The sequence below is a fragment of the Engraulis encrasicolus genome, chromosome 1 (assembly GCF_034702125.1).
Source record: "Engraulis encrasicolus isolate BLACKSEA-1 chromosome 1, IST_EnEncr_1.0, whole genome shotgun sequence".
Classification (NCBI taxonomy): domain Eukaryota; kingdom Metazoa; phylum Chordata; class Actinopteri; order Clupeiformes; family Engraulidae; genus Engraulis; species Engraulis encrasicolus.
Window position 1 is genome coordinate 29,889,671 of NC_085857.1, and position 26,896 is coordinate 29,916,566.

Consider the following 26,896-nt stretch of genomic DNA (forward strand, 5'->3'; position numbering starts at 1 on the left):
TTTACCAACGTTCCACGCCAACTCTGTGCTAGTTAGCCTCCGTTACATATGATAGACCTATCTTAGGCCTTTTAAGATGTGGAGGGGGGCGGGGGAGTTGCAAGCATGTAGCCTAATATATTTGTTTGTTTGTTTGTTCATTAAACTGTCATCTTGTGACACAATGTAGGCCTGTAGGCCACCGTCAAGAATAGATGCAGAGAATAGATGGGGTGGGGCCATAGAGGCAGGGACGGGGGCGGGGGCGTTGGAAGCATGTGTTGTTGTGTTGTCTGGGTGTGTCTTCATTCATGAGACGCATTATGCTAATTGGGTCCTGGAGTGGAGGTGTGTGTGCGTGTGTGTGTGTGTGTGTGTGTGTGTGTGTGTGTGTGTGTGTGTGTGTGTGTGTGTGTGTGTGTGTGTGTGTGTGTGTGTGGGTGGGGGGGTCCATTGTCCATTGGGAGGGGGGGGGTCCATTGTGTAGATGACGGGAAAAGAATACTTTGTACTGAGGATCAGGTGGGGAACACGCGCCCATGCACACACACACACACACACACACACACACAGACATACACACACACACACACACACACACACACACACACACACACACACACACACACACACACACACACACACACACACACACACACACACACACACACACACACACACACACACAGCGGTGGGCTTGTCTTCAATACAGTGTATGCTGCCTTTAATAGCCTGACAAAACCCCCACAATTACGCTATTATTTATTTACTCTTCTCCCATTGCCTTCTTTTGAAAAAGCCCCCTTTCTGGAAATTGTACGATGCCTTTGTGGCAGTTGGTGACAATAGACCAAGATAACTGAAGATCCATTTAAACTCGATGCCTGGTGCATTTACCTTTTTACCTCTTGAGACCACCTGCCAATTTGGTTGGGTTTGTAAATTCAAAACTCCTTCCATAATTCATGCTTTCAATAGAAGTATTGAAGTTGTCTGTTACAGCCCGACCAAAGTAGAGATACTATTACACAAGCATATGTATCGTCATAAAAAACCCTTCCCCAAGTGACAAAAATGTCACGGGGGGACTGGACATGGCCAAATGACTTTTATATGAATATGTGTGTAAATAATCCTCCTATTGTCTCCTCTGGCCTGTGGCCACTTCCCTCGATGTCCTCTAGGTTAGGAAAGAGCAGCACACCCTATATCATAGGCCAGGGGTGAGCAGTTATGTTGGGAGGACGGCCATATTTGGTTTCGAATATTGACTGAAGGACCAGATATCACAAGGAATGTTTGCTGACATTCCTGCATATGAATGTATTTAGATAAATGCAGTACCGTACATATCTGGCTGATATGAATTTAAATGTTGTCTTTCTTGTAATGGCTCTGGGAGCCAAATGAAATGGGTCCGCGGGCCGTGTGTGACCCCCGGGCTGGAGTTTGCCCACCTCTGGCATAAGGTATATAGCATAGCATAGGCTTCCCCATACTTTCAAAAGGAAAGATAAAGCCAGATAAAGCGTGCCATAAACAACGTTTCCTTTTGAGGAAGCCATTCATCCCAGGTTACTGAAGATGCCCAACGTCACCTCGATCATGACGACATTGCGCAAGCAACATAACCTTTGAACCATGGTGATTTAGATGGTGTGTGTGTGTCTGTGTGTTTGTGTGTGTGTGTGTCCGGGTACCAACCTGAAAGAGTTGACTGTGACGTGTCCCTTTTCTGTGTGTATCATATCGCCTTAAGATAAATTCTGATTACTGTACCTTTACGTAATATATAGGCCTACTGCTGCTCACACCTCCAACATCAATCGTGCTGAATGTTTTCCACTTTTGAAAGGACATGCCCACTATTTAGTCCGCTTAGCCCCTTTTCGGACTGGTTTGCAAAGCAACAGAGTGGTCCTTGCAAATGTCCAATTCTGTCAGTCATTAGAACCACACTAACGGTAGGGACACATACACGCGAATTTGGCCAAGCGAAGCGAACTTCACCATTCACTCCTATGAGAGAGGCGAAGGCAAGCGAAAGCAAGCGAACAGGAGCGAAGCGAAGCAAAATTATTAAACAAAGTTTAATGTTATACAAATGAGGAGCGAATTCGCCTGCGGCGGCCCAATCAAATCAACAACATAATGGTTCCCTTCCATTTGATTCGCCGCAACGACCTGATGACGGTTGAGCTGTCAGTGAATTTCGCCTCTCTTCGCCTCGCTCGCTTCGCCTGCAATGTGTCCCTACCGTAACTGACTGCAGTTGTTATTGTTTTTGTTGTTGTTTTTCTTTTCGTCTGTGGTGTTGTTTTCAAAGATGTGCAAAACTCAACAAGCATAGTGATTATGAGTTGTATTCTATGAAATATGTAGTAACATGGCGTCTGTCGTGTTTGATGTCCTATTTTGTAAACTGTAAAACATGTCGTTAGAAAAATAGTTTGTTTACAGATCCACAATGTCGACCAGGTGCAAAGCTAACTTTCCACCAAGCTAGATAGTATTTTGACCTAATTTAGATCCACCTCATCTATGACAAAATTAATAGATGGTTCCTAGACTATATCTCACTTGCAGGGATTACTGTAGGTTGTTTGGGGGGGTTGGGGAGGAAATTTGAAAATACAAAAAAATACAAAAGTATGATTTTAACGCAATGTGAGAATGGAAAAACAGAGGCTTGTGGTTCAGGGCCCCCTTGAGTCTTGGGCCCCTGGGCCTGGGCCAGGTAGGCCTGTGCAGTAATCTGTCCCTGCTCTTTTGTGATATAGTCTGCCGATAGCCAGGCTACAATGACCTAGCCTGATGATTATCATCGCCATTCAAATCTCTTCGAGACTTGGTCTGACCAAGAGCATAACAATTATCATTTCCCAAACTCAGAAAGTGCTTGCATTGCTCTTGACCTGACTAGTCGCAACACCGAAGGTGCTGTGTCACTAGGAGGGCGAGGCCTGGCTAACAATGACCCTGTTTAGGAAACAGTTTCCACGAAGATTACACCACTGGCAAACGGAGAGCACTCTACAAAGAGCTGGCTGGCCACACAAAGCAGGTTCACGCCATTAAGATGTTCTCTCTCCCCCTTCTGTCTGTGCGTGTGCGTGTGTATGTCTCTGTGTGTGTTTGTGTCTGGGTGGTGTCAGGTTGCCCAGCTCGTGTTTCAGGGATGTCACCGGATACGGGTCTCTGAGGATGTTCTTATCATAAGAGATTAGTCACACCTGCTCCCATATAGCTCACCTCCTGTTGCTCTCTCATTAAGTGTATGAGTAACTGTAACAGACACACTCTCACACACACACAATCACCAGGGGTGGACCTATGGGGGGAGCAGGGCATTTGCCACAGGGCCTAGAGCCCTCCTACATTGGTGGTGGCAGCGGCCCTATTGTCACCTTGACAGGCTGTATGCGGGGCCCTATAAGTGTCTTGCCCTGGGGCCCTGTGTACAATTGTTCCACCACTGACACTGACACTGACACTCACACACACACACACACACACACACACACACACACACACACACACACACACACACACACACACACACACACACACACACACACACACACACACACACACACACACACACACACACACACAAACCCAGAGGGGTTCTTCTCACATACACGTACACGCACACAGTCACAGAGATGTATTTTTATGTTACTCATGCCTGCACGCACACACCCACGCACACACACGTGCACACACACACACAAACACACACACACACACACACACACACACACACACACACACACACACACACCCACGCACACACACGTGCACACACACACACAAACACACACAAACAGCCTGGCCACTTCTGCCCCTTTACTTTATAATAGGAAGACCTCAAGGCATCAGTATAAGGACCTCATTAGGCACAGATGTGGCTGGCACAAACACATACACACACACGCGCACACACACACGCGCACACACACACGCGCACACACACACACACACACACACACACACACACACACACACACACACACACAGAAAACAGCCTGGCCACTTCTGCCCCTTTACTTTATAATAGGAAGACCTCAAGGCATCAGTATAAGGAGCTCATTAGGCACAGATGTGGCTGGCACAAACACACGCACACACACACACACGCACGCACACAAAACCAATTCCACCTCTGTTCCATCTGATCCTTCAGACCTTCACCCTCAGTCGACTTCAAGTGTTTTTTTTCCGTACTTGAAAATCAAGACAACAAGAAGGTAGCCTGGGTGGCAAAGACAGTTACTCACCAATTAACCAAGTGATACACTTTAATCATAATACCATATACAATTTAATGAATTATTCATATGTTCGCTCACCTCACAGATGTGTTGCAGACATGGTTTTGATTTGTCATTCAACAATGAAACAGTGTTGTTAGTTATACAGTAAATCTTGCAGTGTTAATTTTCCACACTTAGAGATTCAACTTAACCTCATAGTACTGGTCCCACTCTCTCAGTGTGGAATTAACAATTTACTGTCTGAGTGCCTCAACAAACAGTAGATAAAGTGCCACTGACAGGACAGGAGAAAGTCCTCAGAAAGGACTACCCACCCAATAGGCTGCATACAATGTAATGAGGAACCCTGGCCTGATTATCATCGACTCTCAAATCTCATACGGAGATGTTGGTCTGACCAAAAAATAGAACAAATATTGTTTCCCAAATGGTCTGGTGAATCCGCCTCTCTCGGTTTGCTACTTGTCAAGGCCAGAAAAGGCTGTGCCGAAATTTAAACCACAACAACATTTTCATTTACATTTTCAACATTTTCGTAGACCTAATAGAACGTCTCTGCTTAAACACATCACTGCCTTGAACACGCCTCTATCTAGGGCCGTTGGAGCTGCTCAAAATTGATTGCTTCCCGACAAAGTGAGTGGAGTTCCTGATTTCTCTGGAGCTCAGAAACAATATTTGTATTGCTCCTGGCCTGACTAGAGGCAAGGCCGAAGCCTAGGGTAACCCAACTCTGGGCCCGGGACACTACAGATACAGGTACATCTCACATACAGTACATGTAGACAGGGCTGGATTAAGATGGCTCTGGCCCCTTAATCTACAGGTTGTTTTAGGCCCCCAACAGGAGGGAAATTCCATGAAAAAATAACAGACTGCGTAATCATTCCTGAGGCAGGAATTAAAGTTAACATGTCTGCCAACTGTGCAAACGTTTAACACGGGAGTTTCAGCTTCACTCACAATTCTGCATTTTTGTTTTGTTTTCCTGCCGCCCTTTGGCCAATCGAGGGGGCCCCATTCAAGGTGGGGCTGAAGTCATATCTAGCCTGTGCATTAATCCGGCCCCGCACATACAGATACATTATACCGTACACCTCAGTCACCCAGTTGCTTGCTCCCAAACCAAGCCCACCGTCACCCCACTGTGAGTTGAAGGCACAGGAAAATAAATATTTGACTATACTAGTCAGTGGTCTTTGGAGAACCAGTTAGTCTGCTTTCTGACTGCTGCAAGGCTTTGGCAGGGTTGCCAGATGAGGCTGCCAGCCCAAAAAATGCTCAAAACCTGTCTGGAAGCACTAAATCCCACCCAATTCTTTTGAAAATTGTGCGTTTTTTCCCGCTAAATTACATTTTTACCCGCAGACGGCCATCCTAAGCAGCCCAATTGGGCAGGAAACCGCACGATCTGGCAATGCGGGTGCTTTGGGTGTTCCGTCACATGACTGTGACATGCTTGAATGTTGCGGACGTTGTTGTTGTTCCTTGTTAAACATGTCACACATGTGCATACAAGAGCAATGGGAACTGTGGGTGCTCCCTCTTACAATGGGGTGCTTTCCAATATGCAGACTCCCATCCTCGGACGGCCTGTGCTTGTGGCCTTGCGTTTCTCTGACGCCCCGCCACCATGGAGAAAGCAATAAAGTTTCCCCCGCTGTCAGCCTAGCCACAACAATTTTTGGGGGACTGTTCTTCATTTACCATCCCAATTTCAAATGAGGAAATGACATTGGAATTGTGCTTTTGCAAGATATTCCATTCATTTTCTGCCGTTGGTGACATCATCATGAGGTCACAAGCAGGCAAGTGAGCAAGGAAGGACGGAAGTCTGCATATTGGAATGCAGACAGAGGGCAGTGCCACAGAGAATACAGGAAGAATACAAACTTTCTATCTCTGGTAGCACTTCCTTTAACAAGACAAGGCCAAAGTGCTCCGAGTTGCCTTGCCTTGAGTTAACTATTGCAGCAGTGACAAGGTAAATAGACTTTTTCCTCTTTAATTTATGCACATTTGTAACACACTGGTTAGTCTGATGTACAGTATATGATGCTTGACAGATTCACTATCTGCAATTAATTTACGTAGTGTCTTGACTCTACCCGACTGCCTGTTGTCTTTGGTGGCCATCGAGATAGTCACCTAGGCATCTGTACCACGTGCTGAGCGTTCTGAGAAAGTGATTTGGGCAAAGATTTTAGATTCTGTCTCTCATCATTATTATCTGGTATGAAGACAGACAGGTACTTAATATGTAAACTATGAACAATTGGTTTTGAGTTGTTGAGAATTAGTCTCCAAACCAGAGAATGATGAGGAACATAATCTACTATCTTTGCCCAATGTCATAAAATACAAATGTATTTGTATGTTTGTTCAGGGCCGTCACATTTTCAGTTTTTCAGATTTTCCAAGAACAGTGAACACGGAAGTAGTCAAGAGAGTCATTGCTCACTTGTTAATGACTTCTTTAAGCATCTGCTGAGTTGAGAAGATCATTCATACTTGAAAATGTTTCTTTCAGCTAGCCAAGTCATTTCACAGTGGTCAAAAAAGTTACTAGTTCAGGTCCAGCATGCATTGCTGCAAGGCAGCCACTAAACTCAACCAGTCGGTCGATTCTCAAATGAGCCCAATGTCAACAACAGAGGGCAAGCGGAGAGCAAAGAAAGGTGACCTGACCCCGCACTGGTACAAACACCACAAAGACTTGCCAAACTGTTTAAAAATATTTAGGCTGTCTATTAATGGTAAACCATAAAGGAAATGCAGGCAATCTGCACCAGTGTAACTAAAGAGCAGGAACAAAACATTTTCAAAACAGTTTTTTTTGCACCCCCTCTAATTTGTGAGACAACCAGGCTTCAGGCACGGCCCCTGTTATAAATTAGCTGTTATCAGAATGGCAATGACCAAGTCGTAATGTATTACTAAAGGAATTGTGCACTGTCATGGCAATGACCAAGTCAAAATGTATTACTAAAGGAACTGTGCACTGTCATAGTGGTGTAGCACTACGTACCGGTAGTTGAGTTTTTTTTCAGTGACTATTACAATGTTCGAGTGGTGGAACAGTGGAACATTTTGTTAAGGGGCTACAAAAAAGGAACCCGACAACATTGGGCCATCAGGGCATTTCCTCTTTGCCAGATCAACAGTCCAGGCCTGCTAAGTCTTCTTTTAATCCACCAAGTCAACGAGAGGTCACCTGACCCTGCACTGGTACAAAGACCACAAAGACTTGCCAAACTGTTTAAAAATAGGCTCTCTATCAATGCTGACCATAAACAGGGCAGGAACAGGGTTGGACAAGGTAATCCGGCACACAGGGCATTTTCCTGGTGGGCTGACAGTCATCAGGGGTCGATAGTATTGTTTCGGTGTTTGTTTGTTTGTTTGTTTTCAGATGGACTGTCCTACTAGTCTATCTATATACAGTAGTTATACGTCTAAAGTCTATCTACAGTTTGGAGGGGGCGGACCAATGGTCCATCTTGAATGTAGACAGTGAACAGACGTCAAACAGAATGTAGTTCGAAAACGGCTTTTATGTCTGAGGGGCCAGTTTAAGACAAAAATGCCCGGTTGGTTTATTGAATATTGACAGTGGATAGGTCAAAGAGGATATAGTTTGAAAACAGCTTGAATGCGTGAGGGGGCATTTTAAGACTGAAATGCCCGGTTGGTTTATTGGTCCCGGTTCAACCCTGTCATGGAGTGTGTCAACAGTCTTATCTTGGAAACCTGAGAGGGGGGGGGGGGTGAGTGTGAGTGTGAGTGTGTGTGTGTGTGTGTGAGAGAGAGAGAGAGAGAGAGAGAGAGAGAGAGAGAGAGAGAGAGAGAGAGAGAGAGAGAGAGAGAAGAGAGAGAGAGAGAGAGAGAGAGAGAGAGAGAGAGAGAGAGAGAGAGAGAGAGAGAGAGAGAGAGAGACTCAGTGGGCTGAGTGTCAATCTGGACATTGTAAGCCGCTTAATTTCTTGGGTGTTTCAAATGAAATATTTCCCCAGCTTAAAAGATCCTGTGTGTAAGATTTTCCTTTCCCCTTCTCCAAAAACCTCACCTAAGCTGAGAGAGGCTACAACAAGAACAATATCCATAGCATTTCAGGGCCATTGACAGCTTTTAAACTATTTGGTTGGGCCCAGGACAAAGTAATCTAAAAGGCCCCCCACCCCAATGCATATTATGTAATTATGGGCCTCCCCTCTCCCTGGGCCAACTTGACACAACTTACCCCTGTGTCCCGCTGTCAGCTTCCCTGCCTATTGTTTTTAGTTTATCATGTCTCCATCCTCCTCCATGACTGAGGTAGGCAACCTTGAGCATGGTACCGTCCCGCCACACTGCTCCCTTGGGCACCATTGGGGACTGCCCCCTTGCACGGGTGAGGCATAAATGCAACTTCATTGTGTGCTGTGGAGTGCTGTGTCACAATGACAAAGGCAGTTGGAGTTTCCCAGGTGGACTTTCGCTTTTGGCTTTCATAGTGTGCAAACGGTAGGGTAAGGAAGAACCGTACACCGATTAGTTCCCTTTTTAATCCATTTTTATTTCCGTGACGTTGTGGTGGCCCAAAACATCACAGAAGTAAAACTGGATTAAAAGGGAGGTCATCGGTGTGTGGTTCTTCCTTACCCTACATGCACTTTACACTTTTGACTCTGCACCCGGCTGAAATGAATTGGATGTGCGTGAGCTCTAACTGGAACAGTGTGCAAAATGACCAGTAGCGTTTTGGTATAAATGGGATCACCAGCCATCTCACTCGCAGTTTGCTGGAGAAGAAGAAGGAAAAAAAAAAACCTTCCAGCACATAATCACAACATCGTGAACACCACATTGCTATGACATTACAGAGAGTCTTAAGTAACAGAAGATTAGGACTAGGTCAATACCATTTCGGTAACAACAAGCTTATAATGCAGAAATGCATCGGCATGAAAGTTTAAAGAAGTGACCTCTTCTCAGGTCGTTTCTCTAAGCAACAGAACAATGAGTCAGCATGGACACGCATCTTATCAAAGCCTCAGCACTTGACATATCATTCACACTCGGGAGCAGGGCCGCTGACAGCTTTGGCTGGGCCCAGGACAAAGACATCTGAAAGGGCCCCCCACTCAATACATTGAGAACCCAATTCTGGGCCCCCTCTGTCCCCAGGTCAACTGTCCCTGTTGTCCCCTGCTGTCAGCTTCCCTGCTCAGGAGGGTGGCCTGAGGCCATAACAGCCTCTGTTTGGCACATGAATGGTGCAATAAGCTTCTTCAGCAGGTATTTGATAAAAAAAAAAATAAGAAGAAGAACAAAACAAACACCTGTAAGTGTTTTTGATCAAAATAATGAACATTTGCATGCTTATATTTGCAATATTTTTTTATTTTCCTCATCTCTCTCCCTTTCTCTTTATCTAACAGGCTACATATTCTGTGCCAAATAGTCAACGGCTGGGGAAAAAAACCCAATATAAACTAATAATTATAATTATAATCAGGTGAGTGTGGCACAGATAAGTTACCAGAACAACACATTCAGGTCAGTCTGAGGTGAGGAAGAGAAATGAACTACATGTTCTGTATCAAGCAAGCCGTGTACCTCTGGGAAATCAAAACAACACCGGGAGTCATGAAGTGATTATAATCAGAGAGAGTAGAGAGAGAGGTTCCATTGGCCCATTGTTTCCGGGTTCTATTATTGCAAGGGGGAGTGGGGGGAAATCCCCCTTTAGGCAGACCTAAGGACTGTTCTATTCAATGCTAGGAGCATTATGACACGCCCCTTTAGGCAGACCGGAACCTGGTCATGTTAGGTGCCCATAGCAACCTATTATGTTGGCATATCTCTATATAAAGAATCTCTGTTATAATCAAGCTAATGTTTCAGATTAGATTAGACTAATGCTCAGATGAATGGGCAGTTTATAAAGTTGTAAGACTAGAGTGGAGGCACACTACTGTCCCACGAACATTCATCTAGAACTATGTCATACGATTGGTTCTTCAAAGGCGTGGTTTTATAAAACAAATGCTGGTACGTGATAATAGAAACCACTTATTTGACATTTTGAATGAGGTGCTACTTTAACCAGTCACAGCTTCGAAAATATTGAAATTACCAAATCAAAGTCGACAAGTGAGTCCATGTATTGCTGTCTCATCTGATTATCATTGACTTTCAAACCTCTTCGAGACTTTCCAAAAGCATAACAATCAACGCTTCCCAAACGGTATGGTTGACCCAGCTCCCTAGGTTTGCTACTGGTAGACTGGTTTCCGACAAAGTGGGTGGAGTTCCCGATTTTTCTTGAAATTAGAAATTATACTTGCTGTTGGCCTGACTAGAAGCAACGGTGAAGGTGTTGCGTCACTAGGAGGGGCCTGTCTAATTGTTGTCTTAAACAAGAGTGGCGCTTCACTAGCAGGCCACACCCTCCCAGTGACATAACACCTTCAGTGTTGCTTCTAGTCAGGCCAGAAGCAATACAAATATCGTTTCTGAGCTCCGGAGAAATCGGGAACTCTTTGTGGGGAGGGATACAACTTTAAGCAGCTCCAACGGCCCTGGGTAGAGGTGTGTTCAAGGCAGTGACGTGGTTTAAGCAGAGATGTCCTATTGCAGTGTTTCTCAAACTTTTTCTGACCGAGGATCACTTTGTCCCCCCAAAAATGTTCAGGGACCACGTGTCAACTGAATTGAAAGTTGACCGGTGCTAATTTCAATGCACATCCCTTATTTTTTACAAAGTAATTCACATTTACAAGCCTGTCTTATTTTGGTGAAAATATGACTCTAGCTATATTTAGCTTTGCAATAATGTCATGAATATAGCCTACTTCTAGCTTGTCTTTGGACAAGTAGCAATCCCCTCGCGGACCACCTGAGCTCTGTCGCGGACCACTAGTGGTCCCCGGACCACACTTTGAGAATCACTGTCCTATTGGGACTAAGAAAATGTTTGGTTTAGACTTTGGCACAGCCTTTTCTGGCCTCAACCAGCAGCAAACCGAGGGAGGTCGTTTGGGAATCGTTAGTCATTATCTTCTTGGTCAGACCAACATCTCGGTATTGAAAGTCGATGATAATTAGGAAAGTGCCTCAGTTAATTTTCCCCCCTCTCCACTAGTTTTGAACTTTGACTATCATCACATTTGTGTTATCCTTGCGATCCTGATTGGTTCGGGAGCTGGGCAAATTTTAAAATCCTTCAGGCCCTTGAGTAAGCTCACTAAGCTGAACGCAAATTCAAGAGCCAGGTTAAGTATGTCATGCATTTCATGTTTTGCAAACAATTTTGCTTTGTTAATTTGGTGAGGTGAATTTGTTGTATTTGGTCCAATTATTTAATTATTGCGTTAATGAATTACAGTTAAAAAAATTTTTTTTATTACATTATGGTACTGATGGATCTAGTAGTCACAATGCCACGCATGCCATTTTAACATCTGCTGCCGTCCAACATCAAGGACCAGAATGGAAATAAGCCCCCGGGCTTTATTGTGTAATCCTGACTGTCTGTTTTGTCTTTTAGTTAAGTATGTGGTGTGGTTCACTGGAAACTGAATCATGTATTTGCTTTTATTCAAGAACTGAGATTGTCAATTAAAATCAATCAATCAATCAATCTGATTGTATTGGGTTGTATTGGACTGTTTAGCGGTAACTGCCCATAGCCGGCCCCTCCTCCATAGTTGTTTTGACCAAGCCTGCAGTGGGAGGTGTGCATGGAAACAGAAAAAAATAAAATAAAGTCAGCGACACCAAGCTCCCGTTTCTCTTAATTTAAAGGGACACTGTGCAGGAAATGGTCAAAAAAGGTACTGCAACTATGCTACTCATTGAAACTAGGCTCCCTATTGCCAAATTTGATATTTACATGAAAGTTTACTAAGTAATAAACAAATATTAACTAGTATGGTCCAATTACAGCTAAAAATGGCTATTTTAGGAATTTCAAAACGGCGGACCATGGAGAAGATCATCCTTTTCATGTATGAAAAGTGCACTTTTTCCCGTCATAATGAATACGTAGAATTTGATGGTGGTGGTAAGTATCAGTGGTGGACGAAGTACACCAGTTATGTACTTGAGTAAAAGTACAGTTACCTTGCATTGAAAACTACTCAAGTAAAAGTAAAAGTATTCACCTCACTTCTTTACTTGAGTAGAAGTACAAAAGTATCTGCCGTCAAAAATACTTAAGTATTAAAAGTAAAAAGTAAAAACTTAAAAATGAAGCCTTTGGTGCAATTTTAATATTTAAGTGTTGTATGCCTAGTTTGGTCATATCTAATTAACTATCCTCTGATTTGCATAGGCTATACCAACATGTTAGAACTAGGCCATAACAGGCCTCAGAAACACTGTGGAGTAAGTCCATGGATGTTATAGCATCAGAAGTTCATTTTTACCTCTCTAAACATTTAATACTGACCCTAACATGCCCAAAATAACATATGAAAGGGCCATTATTACGAATGATTAGGTTGAAATGTATTATATGCCTATTAGAACAACTACTACAATACCTCCCAGCCGTAGGCCTACAGTGCAGTATAGGCCTACTTATTTGTGACAGCAAGGAGTTAGAGTAGCCTATAAAGTACTTTATGTCTAATTTTTGTTATAATTATGGTTTTGGTAGACCTATTCTTCTTATTATTATTATTGTTATTATAATTATAATAATAATAATTATTATTATTATTATGTAGTGTTTGGTTATGTTAAGGTCGGCTTAGGCCTATGTATGGACAAACAGACCTCTTGCAATTCTAAGCTACCTTTAAAGATAGGAACATCTTCATATACTTGTAGCCTAATGGTCTCTATTTGCAAGATGATTAGCAATAGCCTACTTGATACAACTTCATTGGAACACTTATCTGTCATGAAAAAGCCTTTTGTGCCCGTGCACATCACTGGGCCAATAGGCCTATTTAGCCAAAGTCCACTTTTTTTTAAAACTTTGTTACTGTTGTTTTTTTACAACCTCACTTTGGTGGTATTGTCAGTGCTTTTTATATCCACTGTAGCCTATTTGACTTTGGGGAAAGGATAGGCTACATGTTGCATGCAGCCTCACTTTGCAACATGTGGTGGCCAAGGCAATCCTCATGTAGACCTATACAAACCCTTTACACAAGCCTTTTTTTCATAATGTTGAAGCAAATATTTTTTTTGTTAACAGGGGAGTCTATTAGACAAGTAATTTACATCCACAACTACTTCAGAAAATACTGCAATGTATTGAGGGGAAAGAAGGCTATCACGGAGTTGTGCGCCTGGATGGTTTGGAATAAGCAGCATGTTTAGGCATCCTGTGTACTTGACTCAAGAAACCAACACGCTACAAAAGCGGTAATCATGTGACTCTATTGTAAGCCACAACACAGATATAGCACAGTAAGTCAAATAAGCAGTACATTAAATAAGTATCAATTCGCTAATTATTCATTTCAAACGCGAAGCCTATTTAACAAATGTCGTCTTGGTGTCAGGCGAGTGCAGCCTGCGAGCTCTCCCCCCTCACACAACGAATACGACGTGCAGATTAATACACTCTAACAACGTTATTGTCACCTGCTTTATTGTTTTGTTGTGCTTTCCGCATGTTACTAGTAGGCTAAGTACCATTTCTTCTTATTTCAATTCGTCTCACAAGTCGCAACAGTGGACATATCAGTGGTCTGGCTCTGCTGGTTTCCCTTCTAAAAATAATAACAGTAGAGCTTGTTGTCACGTGACACATTACAACCAATCACAATGACGAATATCCGAGTCTGCCAATCGGATTCAGTTTCACTTTCTTCACACCAGCGTGAAATCTCAGATTTCATGACCAGGGCATTACAAATTAATGAATTCACCTGCCGTGTATGGCCTTAAATAAAAAAAGGAACGAGTAAGGAACGAGTGTTTCTGTAAATGTAACGAAGTGAAAGTACTAAATTTCGCTTTGAAATGTAGTGAAGTAAAAGTATAAAGTCTTACCAAATAAAAATACTTGAGTAAAGTATGAAAGTATGAAAATGTTACTTAAGTACAGTAACGAATTACATTTACTTCGTTACTGTCCACCACTGGTAAGTATTCATGAAAAAGGTAACATTAGTGAGTGGGCAGCATATATTCTGGAAATTAACAACTAAAAATCTCACACAGTGTCCCTTTAATGTGACGTTTCGTTCGTTTCTCTTTCTTAAAGTGACGTTTCGTTCGTTCAGTTTTCATGTGATTTTGCTAGTCCTGCATCCAATCTTTTTAAGACGGATGTGCATGTTTTTTTTTCAAAAGGTTTGCATGGAAACTCACACAGGAAGAACTGACAGATGACAGTACATTTAGTAGAAGGTACACGTTTTGTATTATTAACAAGTGCTGGAATATGGACATTACAACAGAAAACACATTTGTATGACATAATTTTGCTTTTCTTGTGGAACTGTCTGTATTAAACACACACACACGCACACATTTTTTTTTTTAAAAGATGTGAGATACAGGAAAATCAGAAACACACAAACACAAAGAAATGAGCAAGAGTACAGAAATGCATGTTGGGCATGGCACTATGACACAACAGCCAATCTCTCTCTCTCTCTCTCTCTCTCTCTCTCTCTCTCTCTCTCTCTCTCTCTCTCTCTCTCTCTCTCTCTCTCTCTCCTCTATTCTCTCTCTCTCCTCTCTCTCTCTCTCTCTCTCTCTCTCTCTCTCTCTCTCTCTCACCACACACACACACACACACACACACACACACACACACACACACACACACACACACACACACACACACACACACACACACACACACACACACACACACACACACACTCTCTCACACACGCACACGCACACTAGGTCTTGTGCACGATGTTGTCTATGCTCTCCTGAATCTCGGCCATCCTCTTCAGCACGTGGTTCACCTTAGCCTCGTCCAGCTCCACACACACAAAGTTCGACTCCTGTGAAGAGAACAGAACACACGGACACGGACACGGACACACACATATGAGAGAGAGGACACGTCAGGAGAAGTTAAAGAAAGACTGTATGCTCCCTATGAATCAAGCCTTTTGCAAGCAGTGGGCAGATCCCTCCCCTCTTCTAGTCATCAGCTTTGGTGTAGGGCGTGCTAATTTGTGCAGGTCTGTGTTTCCTGTTTGATCTTTTTGTTTTTGTTTTGGTTGTCTGTTGCTCTCTGTTATGCCTGTTTGTGTCTCATGTTTGGAGCCAGCGTTTGTACTGCAAACAAAATTGCCCCATGGGGACAATAAAGTTCTTCTACTACTACTACTTCTACATTCTTTTGGAGACTGATCCAGCACCCTGTCAGTCGATGTACTTTTAGTACAGTTACAGTTACAGTTACATTAGTACAGTTTTGTATGTAGCTGATTTTGTATGTAGCTGATTTTGTATTCAGCTCCAGTGTGCGACCCCTTTCTTCCTTTTTATTATACTCCTCTTGGAATTACGCACCGAGCGAAACGCTCAGGATAAGACATTGGCGTGGACGCCACCCCACCATTACTGTGTAGATTTTGAGACAAGGCATGCCACGGGCACCGCACAAATGACGTCATCCTACATTGTGCCCCTTTAAGAGTGAAGCCTGCTCCAATGTGAAAAATGGGCACATCTTGGTCTGCTAATGGCAAGCCAATGGAGGGTAGTAGGGGTCAAATGGAGAGGGAGTGGTGAGACCTGGAGACAGACGCCGCAACAGGCATCCATTAGACGAGGAAAATAGATTACATCCACTTAGTGTGGTGTGTTTGTGGCTGGTGGGTGGAGATGTGCTGGACCGTTGGTGGAGGAGAAGTGGGAATGGTAATGTACTTCCTGGCAGTGCTACCAATGTGTGTGTGTGTGTGTGTGTGTGTGTGTGTGTGTGTGTGTGTGTGTGTGTGTCTCTTTTTATTTTATTTTTTTCCAGTGAATTCATGAAAGCCTCGGCTGTCATCCATTCACTTGAAACAATTCAAAAATCACGTTTTTTACCGTTACAGTCAGCAGAAGGTATCCGTTACACTGAATGACAATGCCATTTTGCACGTCTTTGACCCAGGTGTAATGGAAACCATTTTCAGTTTAAACTCTATTTTGACAAAAAATGTACGTAGTTGCAGCACTTTGCCTTTGTAGAGCAGAGTGCTTGCCATGGTCAAGGTGTTGGTAAATGTTGGGTATGTTTCAGGGTGGCACAGTATTGATTGTGTTGTAGGCCTTCTTTGGTCTGTGAAGTGTCCTTTGGCAGGGATGGATTACCACAGGCCGGTGTCCTGTCTATATGAGCGACCCGTCGAGATGTGATTCTCTAGGCTACTGAGCATGCGCACGCATGCGCACACCCTCGCGGTGGTTTTCGCGGGTGATTGCCCATCGAATTGTGAGACCGCAAGTTACGATACAGGATCCCCTGAGGCTGTCAACTTTAGTGACTCAAACTGTAGCCTATGTCATCCTGAGGTTACCACCAGTCATCCATAGTCTAGGTAGCCTATAGCCTGTCCACCGACTGTCATGGACTGAAAGTTACGATATATCCCCTGGGGGGAAAACGGGAAATAGCGTGGATCATCCAGATCATTGGAAAATCTGCGAAATAGCGTGGCCTCGTACATTTGCTACTTTGTTGCCTAACCGTAATCGCTCACACACTCAGTCAGCCTCGAACAGTAACATCGATCAGAAAACACTATTTATGTAGAGGAGGCGTTCTCATTGCAAAATGGAAAAAAATCGCCACCTCTGATTGAGCTGTCAAAATGCTCCCTCCACCCTTTCACTCAAGAATTTGAATCGACTGCATTGTAAAATGTCTGAACATGGTAGGCCTAATAAGAAATGCACTGGTGGCGATGTTATGAAAATATGATTCCGGTCATTAAAAGACAGACATCTGCCAAAACAAAGCCACAATACGCTATCTGCTATCTGGGAATATCTAAACCGCGCTTGTTTATCCCAGCACATGATTTCATGTGGCAATTTGCCTTGCGAGCCCACGTCGCATTGAAACCAAACCAACAGCAAATTAGGCCTACTGCATTAAACAACCCCAGGCCCTTATCCCAAACACTTTCTCCAGTAGGGGCCTATTTGCGCAAACTCAACTCTCTTTCATATGGCACGTACAGTCCCAAGAAAAAGTTTGTACACCCTTTGAAATTTCTTACATTTCTGTCAAAATTGATCATAAAACATGGTCTGATCTTCCCGGAAGTCTCAAGAAGGAACAATCAGAGTCTGCTTTAATTAATTCCACCCACACATTTACATGTTATCATATTTTTATTGGTCATAAGGCCATAGCATTCACAGGTGAGCAGGGCATAAGTAAGTACACCCTTGCGTTAAGTAGGTTTTAACCCTCAGTTAGTTGCAATATCATCAACCAGACTTGTCCTGTAGTTGCAGATCAGATTAACAAAACAATATGTTTGTATCTTGTCTCCCTCTTCTTTAGAGAACTGCCTCTCGTCAGCAAGGTTTGTGGGATGTCTGGAATGCATAGCTTTCTTGACTTCATGCCATATAATTTTAATTATTTTTTGTCAGGGCTTTGACTGGGCTATTTCAGAATGTGTATTTCATTATTATGAAGCCATTCTAAAGTCGATTTGCTTCTAAAGTATGGGTTGTTGTCACATTTCAGGACCCATACTCTTGTGTGCTTCAACTGTGTGACAGACTTCCTCACGTTTTTTTCTGTAAAATATCACAATAAACTTGAGTTCATTGTTCCACTGATAATAGCAAACTGTCAAGGGCCTGAGGCAGCAAGGTAGCCGCATATAATGATGCTGCCGCCACCATACTCAGAAGAGGAGATGTAACCAAGAATAGCTAAAAATGGGATTCATTCTGCCAATCTAAAATTAATGGGGTTTCTGTCCAAAAAAATATTGCTGCACCTTTGAGGTTTGCGAAAAAGCATTTATATGCTTCATAGAATTACTGCAAAATATTCTGTAGACCAACGTTGAAACCAAAGTTGAATTGTTCAGGGGAACACACAATGTCATGTTTGGAGGAGAACTGGAGAACCACACCTTCACCAAAACATCATCTCCACCTTTGAGTATGGTGGCGGGAGCATCATTATATGCGGCTACCTTGCTGCCTCAGGCCCTTGAAAGTTTGCTATTATCAGTGGAACAATGAACTCAGAAGTTTATCGAGATATTTTACAGAAAAAAAGTGAGGTAGTCTGTCACACAGTTGAAGCAAACAAGAGTATGGGTCCTGAAATGTGACAACAACCCATACTTTAGAAGCAAATCGACTTTAGAATGGCTTCATAATAATGAAATACACATTCTGAAATAGCCCAGTCAAAGCCCTGACAAAAAATAATTGAAATTATATGGCATGAAGTCAAGAAAGCTATGCACTCCAGACATCCCACAAACCTTGCTGACAAGAGGCAGTTTTCTAAAGAAGAGGGAGACCTGATACATCCAGATTGTTTTGTTAATCTGATCTGCAACTACAGGAAACATATGGTTGAGGTTATTGTGACTAACTTAGGGTTAAAACCTATTGAATGCAAGGGTGTACTTACTTATGCCTTGCTGTCCTGTGAATGTTTACATCTTATGGCCAATGAAAATATGAAAACTTGAAAATGTTTGGGTTGAATTAGTTAAAGCAGACTCTGGTTGTTCCTTCTTGTGATTTCCGGGAAGATCAGACCATGTTTTATGACCAATTTTGACAGAAAGGTAAGAAATTTCAAAGGGTGTACAAACTTTTTCCTGGGACTGTATCTTAACTTAACCTAGCCTACTCAAACGAGAGGCTCACGGTTTTTTAGTGGTCAGCAGTCGCACGTTCTTATTAAACTCCACACGAACGATTGCACACCACTGTCCGTGAAATAAACAAATTCATGGTTATTAAAACAGTCCTACGTGGACCGATTGAAACGCCTTCCGTGAAAAATCAAGGTCGCTCATTTAGATGAGGCATCGCAAATCGATAGAACACCACTATCGAATAGGGCGACCGGTCGCTCATCTCGACGAGGCAACACATCTCGACAGAACACCGGGAGGCCCAAGAGACAAGAAGGCCCGGAATTCCAAGCCTCTATATCTTCTTTCTAACTGTGTTAATAGCACTTAACAACTGCATTTTCAAAAATCTCACCAATCTCACCAGAAAGTCTGGCTCAGTCCGAGTCAGGTGGGAGGACCAGCATGAAGCGGCCTTCAACGACCTGAAGAAGGCCCTCTGCAGCGGGCCCGTACTGCAGAGTCCAGACTTCAAGCAGCCCAAAAATCCTGGATCAATAAAATCCTGGATCAAATAAACTAGCAACACCCATTGTGGGGGCCTTTCTTGTTGTCAGGCCCAGGGGCCTATGGATTCATCATATGTCCCCTGCTAGTTGAAATGAAGTTTAAACAGTCATATACAGTGCCCTCCATAATTATTGGCACCCCTGGTTGAGATGTGTTTTTTAGCTTCCAATTATTTTATTTTTTTTCTAAATAATATGGAACCTTAATGGAAAAAAAGAGAAAAATCCAACCTTCAATACAAGTGCATTTATTCAGTGGGGAAAAAATCCCACATAAAGAAATAATTATTTGACATCAAATAATGTGTGTCACAATTATTAGCACCCCTGGTGTTAATATTTTGTACAACCCCCTTTTGCCAACAAAACAGCACCTAATCTTCTATAATGTTTCACAAGATGGGAAAAGACAGAAAGAGGGATCTTCAGCCATTCCTCTTTGCAGAATCTCTCTAAATCATCCAGAGACCTGGGTCCTCTCCTCTGTACTCTCCTCTTCAGCTCACCCCACAGGTTCTCAATGGGGTTGAGGTCAGGGGACTGAGATGGCCATGGGAGGAGCTTGATTTTGTGTATGGTGAACCATTTCTGTGTAGATTTGGCCATATGTTTAGGGTCATTGTCTTGCTGAAAGACCCAGTGACGACCCAGCTTCAGCTTTCGGGCAGAGGGCAACAGATTTTTATTTAAAATGTCCTGGTATTTCAAAGCATTCATGATGCCATGCACCCTAACAAGGTTCCCAGGGCCTTTGGAAGCGAAACAGCCCCACAGCATCACTGACCCACCCCCATACTTCACAGTGGGTATGAGGTGCTTTTCAGCATGCGCATCTTTCGTGGTACGCCAGACCCACTTAGAGTGTTTGTTGCCAAAAAGCTCAATCTTGGTCTCATCTGACCAAAGCACACGGTCCCAGTTGAAGCCCCAATACTGCTTGGCGAACTCCAGACACTTGCGTTTATGATTGTGAGTGAGGAAAGGTTGTAATTCTGTAACAGTGAGCTTTGGAGATCTTTTGATTTCTCTTACCATCCTCCTCACTGTGCGTGGTGGCAAAATAAACTTGGGTCCTCGTCCAGGCTTGTTTACCACTGTTCCAGTTGTTTTGAACTTCTTAATTATTCCTCTCACAGTGGATATGGGCAGCTGCAGTTGAGTGGCAATCTTCTTGTAGCCTCTGCCTGACCTGTGAAGGTCGACGCACATCTGCCTCACTTGTATGCTGTGTTCCTTTGTCTTTCCCATGTTTAAGAGTGGATAAGAGAAATGGCCTCTGTGTCACGTCATATTTATACCCCAGGGAAACAGGAAGTGATGAATTACTAATTAAATGTTCCTACATACTCTGGTAAACTTTGTAAACTACTGTAGAAATGACAGAAATGCTTCAATTATATTTATTTCCTGGGAATTGTTAAGGGTGCCAATAATTGTGGAACAGGTGATTTAATGAAAAATAATTATTTTTTAGTCAGGGATTTTTTTATTTTCTTACAATTCATTTGAGTTGAAGGCTACATTTTCCTACAATTTTCAGTGTGACAGTATTCTTCTGCAATAAACACTGAATTTATTTTAAGGCTTTTAACACATCTCAACCAGGGGTGCCAATAATTATGGAGGGTACTGTATTTAAACATAGTCACCCATTTTACTGCAGATAATTATCTTCACATGTTTATTTTACCTATAGCCGGGGTCCTCTTTCTCCTCTCCATCCAAGCACCCCTTTTCTCCAATGGCTGTGACCATCTAAGCACCATCAGACGTGTGAATGGTGGCCATGCATGGAGGCATTCATTCCTATGACCATTTGCCTGACTAGTTTACATCCCAAAGACTCTTGAAGATTACTGGTGAGTAACAGGCTTTTGGGCCTTAATATAACACTTCAGTTGACCATGTTGAAAATTGCACTAGATTTAGGAATGGCAGAAGTGACTTTGGTCTTTAAAGGAACCATTTTTTTCATTTTCACATATTTGTAGTAAGCTTACTTAAATATTAAACATGAATACTGTATATTTTCTTCTCAGTGTGTTCAGTACTTAGATTTATTAGTATTAGAGGTATTAGCATAGCTTAGCATAATCACTGGAAGAGGATAGAACCACTAGCATCCAAGCCACAAGTGATCACAAGTGAGTGGACGGAATTAAATAGCCGTTTTGCACTTATATTCATTTTATTTATAATCATGTTTTGTAAGCGTACCTGTATAGGAGAGATATTTTTGTCTCGCTAGTCTGGCACGGGAGGAAGAGAAAAAAAATGATGTTGCCTCTCCTTGCTGCTTTGCATTATATCTGACATAATTATCAACTCACATGGTTTACAATGTGTATTAGTTACTAACTGTAACAAAGAAGTTCACAGACATATTGTTGATGTGATGGAAATTGAAGTACAAGTGTTTGTCACCACGGTGACAGCTTGTAACTTGTGCACCATGGGCATGATACATTGGGATTTATTTTTGGTCAATCCCATGTCATATTATGAAGCCTGGCAAGTGGATCTATTATAAAACTTTCATCTTGTTCATAACGGGAGAGAGAGAGAGAGAGAGAGAGAGAGAGAGAGAGAGAGAGAGAGAGAGAGAGAGAGAGAGAGAGAGAGAGAGAGAGAGGGTTTTTTTTTACTTCCGTGATCTGAAGCAAAAGACAGGTAGAATTGGTGCCATGTTTGCTGTTGTTTGCCGCTGCCCATTAGTGTAGGACATGATTATGAACTTGCATGTTTTAACTGCCCATTACTCATCAGTAGAGATCATCAGCGCAGCTGTTGTCGATATGAGAAAAATAGCCCATCAAGCAGCAGGAGGTTGCTGCAGGGATGACATTTGTGTTGCAACTCTTTTGGCATGATTATGGCATTTGTTTTATTTACACATTATGAATGCAACACATATTTTACAGCCCATGCCATTTCATTGTTGGATTGTGCATGCCCTGATAAATACAGTATGCGTTCACATTTCAGGCATTTTTGCAGCATTATGTAAACAGGGAAAGCTTTGTGTGTGTGTGCACACATTGTTTTCAAGATGTTGATACGATGAACCAGTGAAGTGAATCAATCTAAAGGTCACAACAATACTTCCCATGATCTTGATCTTCACTACTTTACATTCCAGAGACCTTTAACTGTTTGAGGAGTAAGGATTCTTTCCCAGTTCTTCAAGAATTGTCATTGAACATTACTGATTCCATAGAACCCCATGTAAAAAATCCCACAAAATCCTTGAGACATCATAGTGGGCATCATATTTTGTGAAAAATTCAACTCTCACTTACAGTATATGGGAAGGATTAAAAGTCATTGTTTAATTCAGGGGTGAGTGGTCCATGATATTCAGTATACACCATAGACTTAGAGCAGGGGTGGGGAACCTCTGTCTCGAGGGCCCTTTGCTGCCCTTGAGGTCGTTATTTTCCGTGATGGACACACAGAATTGCTCTCTATACTCCCACAGCTCTATGTTTCCACAGTCTTGTGTTTTCTCAGGATTTTTCTAATTTCAAATATTAAAAAAAAAAAACATTTCTTACTGACAGGTAAGGGTTAGGGATTGTTTTGGTCTAGGCACAGCTAGTTTTCTTTCATTCATTATATGAATTTGATAGCCTAGCAACCAACTGGAAAAGGTATTTCTCAAAAATATGTCTTTAATGACAGGTTAAGGTTAGGGAATGTTTTGGTCAGAGCACAACTTAAATTGCTATAACATTATTTTGTTTAGGATTAGCATTTGGTATGTATTTTCTAATGATAGAGTTAACACAGTGCTGTGGTAATAGCCTATAGAAAGCACTTCCGTGTGCCCATCACGGAAAACAATTCCGTGTCCAGGAGCACGGAAAACAATTCCGTGTCCAGGAACACGAATTTTGGCAAAATCCGTGCTCCTGGACACGGATTTCGTGTCCTTAACATCCGTGTCCAGGAGCACAGAATTTTTGGAGATCAGGCTGGGGAAATCCTGGTTTGTGTTCATAATACGGCCTTCGGAGGACTTTTACGGCCCTCGGATGAATTTGAAGTGGCCCCTTGAATGAAAAAGGTTCCCCACCCCTGACTTAGAGGGTAGTCAGTCACCTATCTCTTGCTAGGTGGAGCAGTGAAACTGTATGAGGAAAGTGAGGAATCCTGTCTGGGCTTTCTTAGTACAATATTACTGGTTCACCCTGGGCCTGTTGTGTTCCCTTCATATATCCACTGGACGGCATCTACGACTAAGATCATCCTTTCCTCCTCCAGCCAATCCCAAATGGCTCTGGTAACCTTGAAGGCCTTAACAGACTTCAAGTGCGTACTTAACGCCATTTGGCTGGAGAACCATTAATGACGTAAACGAACGCGGCAGACAATTCATGCTCATAAGCACCCCCACCCCCCAATGGCTGTGCCCACCTTCACCCAACCCCCTTAATGGCTTTGGCCACCTTCCCCCATCCATTCAACCCACCCCAATGTGTTTGTCCATCTGAGCACCATTGGAGGTGTGAATGTCATCCATCCACAGGGGTTCCTTCCCATAATGCTTTGCTTCACTAGTTTCCACAGAGTGGGGTCTACTGGGCCATGATATAAGCACCACAGGTAGTCAATTGGCCACATCTTGCTGCTGGATGGTAGCAGTAAAACTAGTGTTGAGGAATCCTGTGTTGGCTTTCTTACTACAATTCTACACTACAAGGCAGTTGACCTTGTTGTGTAACTAGATATACAGCTGACAATTGACCTAAAAAGTGACTGTGGTCTTCATCAAGCTCTAGCTCTGAGCCAAGGATAGAACTGAAATGGCATCACAACCTGCGGCATTTGTGAAAAAGGAGATAAAAGTAGAGGATTTTGATGACTTCTTATACGGTTACATTCTTGCCAATCCATTAGTGGATGTGAGGCCTGGACTGCAAAAAGTCTTGGATGGAAAGTGGAAAATGGAAGTGGATGAGTCGCCTATTATTTCTGGACAGGATTTTGTAAACACCATCAAGGACATCAAGGAAGAAGAACACGAAGAGGTAGAGGAGTTTATAAACACCACCAAGGATATCAAGGAAAAGGGAAAAGAAGAGGAGAAGGAGTTTGCAATCCCCACCAAGGATATCAAGGAAAAAGGAAAGGGAGAGTTAGAGGCGTTTGTAAACACCACCAAGGATGTCAAGGGAAAAGGAAAGGAAGAGGAGAAGGAGTTTGTAAACACCACCAAGGATGTCAAGGGAAAAGGAAAGGAAGAGGAGAAGGAGTTTGTAAACACCACCAAGGATATCAAGGGAAAAGGAAAGGGAGAGGTAGAGGCGTTTGTAAACACCACCAAGGATATCAAGGGAAAAGGAAAGGGAGAGGTAGAGGCGTTTGTAAACACCACCAAGGATATCAAAAGAAAAGGAAAGGAAGAGGAGAAGGAGTTTGTAAACACCACCGTCGATAACAAGAAAGGACAGAAAGAAGAAGATGCTGGGCAGTGCAATAAAGGCGGATCTTCTGCAAAATGTAAGTCAACATTTATTTAACCATTGTTTAACTAGAAAGGGTCCAGTTGACTTACAGTGAGTCTTCTTCCAGGGTATACTGGAGGCAAGAGACAGCAAGTTATAAGTTAAAAAAAGTAAGTCAACATGGTTACGGATCAGCAAATCCAAAACACGCTGTCTAAATGTGAGGCATTGGGATGCAACAACAGAAATGCTAAATACAGAGTTTGTTTATTTATGAAAGCATTTTGTTCTCGTCTTCATCAGTGCCAAATGTGCATACTAGAGCAGGTTCAAACATTGTTTTGTGTTGTTTTTAGTAGACATGAAAGCCTGGTTTATCCATAGCAGTAGAAAGATTTCTGAGCGCTCTTGTTCTCCAACTTTGTAAACTCTGCTCTTGCAGTAGAAAGACTACATGGTCATTTCACGTGAAATCAGACACTTTGGTACCTGACCGACCCAGATTTTAATACAACTTTGTGTTTAATACAACTTTTTAGTGGTAGAGCCTAGGGGTGGGCGATATGGGCAAAAAAAGTTATCTCGATACTTTTTAGAATTTTCACGATAACGATAATTTGACAATAATTTCCAAAATTCCGGGGGGGGGGGGGGGGGGGGGGGGAAGGGGGGATCAATGTGTACCGTAATATGGGAATTTGGCATGGCAGGGAAGGGTGAGAAAAGCAGAACATTGCAAGCTACACATGTATGCTGTCTATGATTTGTGCATGATTCCAGACTAATTTCAATTCTGCACTGGAGGTAGTAGTGCTGCATTTGTGTTTCAACTGGGAAGGGACAGAGAGTTGGGGAAAAATGCTGTGCTGAAGAGCTTTCACTTTTTGAATTTAATAATATGCATATGCTGGACTGTAAAGTAATACTTCATCACTTGTCATGAAAACATATCCATGTAAATAAAAAATAGTTTTATGATGTATTGCTAATGATTCTGTTAGAGGACAGTCATTTTTGACTGGAAACAGTGCATTTGTAGATAGGAATCAGAACCTAACTATGGCAGCTGCAAATTGCATGTGTTGGATTTCACACATTGTAATTTAACTCACTGCGCGAGTCTAACTTAACATTACTTGTCCACCTAAGCAGTTATGATATCTATACATGCAGGTGGGTGTTTGAGTAGTGAGTAACAGCCAATCTATTTGTAGAGAACAACATTGCTTAGCTTAGTTCGCTAACTAGCATGCTAACGCGATTTCTCAGACCAGAGACAAAGCTATTTCTCTTCCTAACTATTTGGCTTTCCATAATCACAGACAGTTGCTGATTAAAGCACATAGTTCCAAAACGCCCTCAGCATCATGCAATGGCTGGTTTAATGGTTGAATTCCTCATATAAATCCACCATTTGGATAACAGCAACTCTCCTTCACTGCCCAGCAGCAGAAGCACTGCATGAGTGACACAAGATCTCTCTCTCTCCGTCTGTTAAAAACGCTGCAGCCCGTCCCCCTCAGCACTGTCTGCTCATTGGTTCACAGACTTATTCTCCAGTTCACAACAACATTACTATTGGCTCAAAGGCTTGGCTGTCGTCGCTGTCTGGAGGAGTCCTGTCACAGCGCTTTGTTGAGTTTAGCGACTTCATAAAAATATCTCGATATTGCAAAATTACTCATCGTCAAAACAACATTCACGATAACTTCGCAGACGATATGTATCGCCCACCCTTAGTAGAGCCCCAGAACTGAATTTTCATGAATCTAGCACTAATACTAACAGAGAAACGTACTAAGAAAGTTTGAGTTAAAGGAAAACTTCAGTCAATTTCAACATGCAGTTGTAATGCTCACACTACCCTGGACTTGTAAGTACCA

At 42.6% G+C, this 26,896-nt stretch overlaps 1 protein-coding gene across 1 annotated transcript in view; it reads right to left on the reverse strand.

Moving 5' to 3' along the window:
- Window positions 1-15,024: 15,024 nt before the first annotated feature.
- commd1 (copper metabolism (Murr1) domain containing 1) overlaps window positions 15,025-26,896 on the reverse strand; it is a 40,504-nt gene continuing 28,632 nt past the window's right edge. The window contains exon 3 of the mRNA XM_063212900.1: window positions 15,025-15,220. Coding sequence (XP_063068970.1) covers window positions 15,113-15,220 — 108 coding nt within the window. The 3' untranslated portion in view covers window positions 15,025-15,112. The remainder of the gene's footprint in view (window positions 15,221-26,896) is intronic.